General features: G+C 48.0%; 1 protein-coding gene across 1 annotated transcript; it reads right to left on the minus strand.

Annotated features, from left to right (window-relative positions):
• Nucleotides 1-596: 596 nt before the first annotated feature.
• Nucleotides 597-2855, minus strand: LOC147886223 (expansin-A10-like). The gene is made up of 3 exons (XM_087395110.1): nucleotides 2589-2855; nucleotides 1903-2218; nucleotides 597-900 (listed from the first exon to the last, which is right to left on the minus strand). The coding sequence occupies exons 1-3, from the start codon at nucleotides 2722-2724 to the stop codon at nucleotides 597-599; spliced, it is 756 nt and encodes a 251-aa protein (XP_087251236.1). The 5' UTR covers nucleotides 2725-2855.
• Between the last annotated feature and the right edge of the window lie 464 nt (nucleotides 2856-3319).

Consider the following 3319-nt stretch of genomic DNA (forward strand, 5'->3'; position numbering starts at 1 on the left):
CCATGGCTTATTTATTACCACAAATGGAGCTGCTTTTGCAACCTTCAATCCTGAATACGATCAATGAAAGAAAAAGAAAAAGTACCAGCTGCCAGGGCAAAGAATACGTGCTGCCATAGTCTGGCGGCTCCTGTTTACGCGATTGTGTCTAATCCATGCGGCCGGTTCTACTACGCTGCGGTTTGCTTGGCAGTTGCGAGATCAGAGACCCGGTGGGCGAGGATTGAAATCATGGTGAGTTGTTACAGGGAAGGTGGGAGGACTATGATTTCGATATAAACAACGTCACGGATAAAGATCGAAGCAAGACGGGCAGTTTCTGATTTTTTGGAAAATGTCATGGCGATGGCGCTGGGGGAGGAATGATAAAAAACAAAAAAGGAGCCAGTTTAATGCACAATGACGATGAGGAGGGGGGGTTGATGAAGGATGCAGCTGGTGGGAAGGAGGTTGTTTACAGCGATGGCGGTGAGCTATGGAAGATGAGATATTGGTGTTGTGAGAGTGGAAAATATAAGCTGGCGAGGCGACCTGGAGGCGAGGAGAGGTTGATGGAGCTTAATGTAGTACTGCAGCTAAGCGATGGTAAGGTGGTGTTAGAATTGCGATCCTTCGAAGGTTTGGCCGAATTGCCAGGAAGGAGGAGCGGCGATGAAGCTGGTGAGGGTGTTACCATCGCTGGTGGTGATCATGAAGGAGAGGGCTTGGCCATCGAGGTCGGCGTTGCTCTGCCAGTTTTGTCCCCAGTTCCTCGTCATGGGCAGCCATCCCGTGTTGGATCCCTTGATAGATGCAGCGTACACATCGCCTGCTCCTCCCACGTTGGTGATGAGCACCAGATTGAAGAAAGAATGGCCATTAACTGTGAATCTGATCCCTCCTTGCTTCTGGCATGGCACTCTGCCAAGCAAACGTCAAGTTTGTCGTCAGATTTTGCATTACCAACAGAAATGGATCACAAAATTCATGCTCTGATTGGACACAATAAGAATCGACAGTAATTTACAACAGCATGGAGTCTCAAACTGGGCTCAATTCAAGTGTAATTCAAAGTCGTAACGACTCTGCAGCAATGAGTTCAAACTCGGTTAACTCCTACTTGAAATTTCGTGGCTGCTCAAAGTAGGTTACAATGCATCGTGGAGGACAAATTAATCATCAAATGCATTTCTCCACAGATCTTGCAAAACTCAACCAGCTGAATTAAAGAATCGTGGAGATAATCGATAGCATTTCTCTTGACATTTGTCCTAGCAACGAGCTAGAACTAGGGTGCATTGCATGATCGGGGACATAACCAGATATCAGTGAGTTCTAAGATATAATATTTTGCATTTACAAAAATGAGACACAAACTGGGCTGAGGTGAAATACTAATTGAATCCTATAGGAGGTAATAATCAACTGCATTTCTCTTCCAATTTTGGAACAGGAATGAGTCTCGAATTGGGAGCTGAATTCAAGTCTAGGTCATCGTAGGGAGGCCGAATTAGACTCCTTCGGGACATAATCAACAGCGTCCAACTGCGCTGCATTGCATGATAGGGGACACGGTCACATATTCGTGACATAATTGTTGAATCACAAGGAGTCACAAATGTGGTGAACATAGCCAAGGAGCAACTAAATGATTTCGCGCACAATGAGGAGCAAGGCACGAATTGGGCTGATTCAAAAGGCCAATTGGAGCTAAAGTGAAAGATTTAGCACTAATTGGAACTCTCAAGCACCAACGAAATCGTCTTGCATACAAAAGCTTGCGCAGCAAAAGATCACAAGCTGGTTGAATCAAAAGCTTGCCACAGAAGGACGAACGGAAGAACTTATATGGTTTTGCAGACACGAGAACTGGGCAAAATCAAAGAGTTTTCTTAGCTCGCCAGCAGCAGCGCCGAAGATTACCTTCTGTATTGAACTGGCACGATCCCTCCCGTGTAGACTGCGATTTGCTGAAACGCAGGCTGCGCCATGTCGAAATGCTGCAGCGGAGGATTGCACCAGCCTCCATCGGTGCCCGAAAGCGCGTAGTTGGGTGGACAGAAATTCGTGGCCGTCACCACCACTGAGGTTCCCGATAAGCACCACTCGGCATCTCCCACGCACTGAAGCTCGAAGCACGCTCCGCAGCTCAGCCCTCCGTTGAAGAGAGCCGTGCTCAACGCAGCTGTGTTTGTTCCGTAGCCTTGGCTGTAGAGATCTCCATAGCCGCAAGCTCCATCTGTACAAACAAAAATCGTTCGCAATCACGTCAGAACCAGACCCTATTGACGGAATGCAACGTGGCAAGGTTCTTGTTCTTCGCAAAACGTGTCTCTACCACAATGTAAGACATGCTCGAGCAAACAACCAAAATCCCGTGGCGCGCCACATACATCTGCAAAATTTCGAAACCAGATTCAAGCAACGGAAAATTCCGTCGCAGATGCAAACAACGGAGGCCAGAATTCCTTTTCGTTCCTCAGCATGATCGCACATGAACTATCAAGAGAAACTTTCATGTGTGCATAAGATGAAGGGCATGGGCATTAATGAAGCCACATTTCGAAACGACGCATTGTTGTCGTCGAAGGAGGGTGAGAAATTCATACCCATAGTGCCGGAAGCGTCGTTGCCACCGTAGAAGGTTGCATGGGCGCTGTTCCAAGCTCCACCGGAGTAAGATTGGCCGTGAATTTGGAGCACGCAGGACAGGAGGAGGGCAAAGACCAACTGCGGGGAAGCCATGGAGGATAATTGTCGATACAAATTGCAGCAGCAATTAGATTGACGTTTTCAGCTCGATCTACTGGCGCTCAACTTCATCCGATCAGCAAGAAGGAGCTGGAGCAGAAGCTAGTCTAGCACAGAGAGCTGATCAGGATTGGATGCTACAACTGTAAAGCTATGGCGGGGCGAAGGCCAATATATAAAGGCGAGATGGAGGTGGTCGATTCAGCGAACAGGAAAAAACAGCGAATTAAAAGCTCTGCGAATCGGAAAACTTAACGATTGGATTGGAAGCAAAGCAAGTGACAGGAATGATTTTGTTGGGACGGAAAGCGCCATGGTTGGGGACGACAAAGCGACGCTTCAATCACAAGACGATGCTCCCAGCACATGCACCCCGCTCCCTCGCCATGTGCAAGGGCGGTGCGCTGATGCTTCCCAAGTCCCCATCTCCCTCTTTTCTCTTTCGCATCTTTCGTATCTTTATCGTCTGATCATCTAGTATTGCTTTTGATCATCTCTACAAATTCCGCCACCTTCATGCATGCCTCTGCCATCTGCTCGATTCGTACACGATCTTGCCTCGATCGCCATCCCGCCGCTCTAATGCATG

Source organism: Dipteris shenzhenensis, chromosome 24, assembly GCF_047967505.1.
Source record: "Dipteris shenzhenensis isolate YYH24624 ecotype China chromosome 24, Dip_SZ_1.0, whole genome shotgun sequence".
NCBI classification, from domain to species: domain Eukaryota; kingdom Viridiplantae; phylum Streptophyta; class Polypodiopsida; order Gleicheniales; family Dipteridaceae; genus Dipteris; species Dipteris shenzhenensis.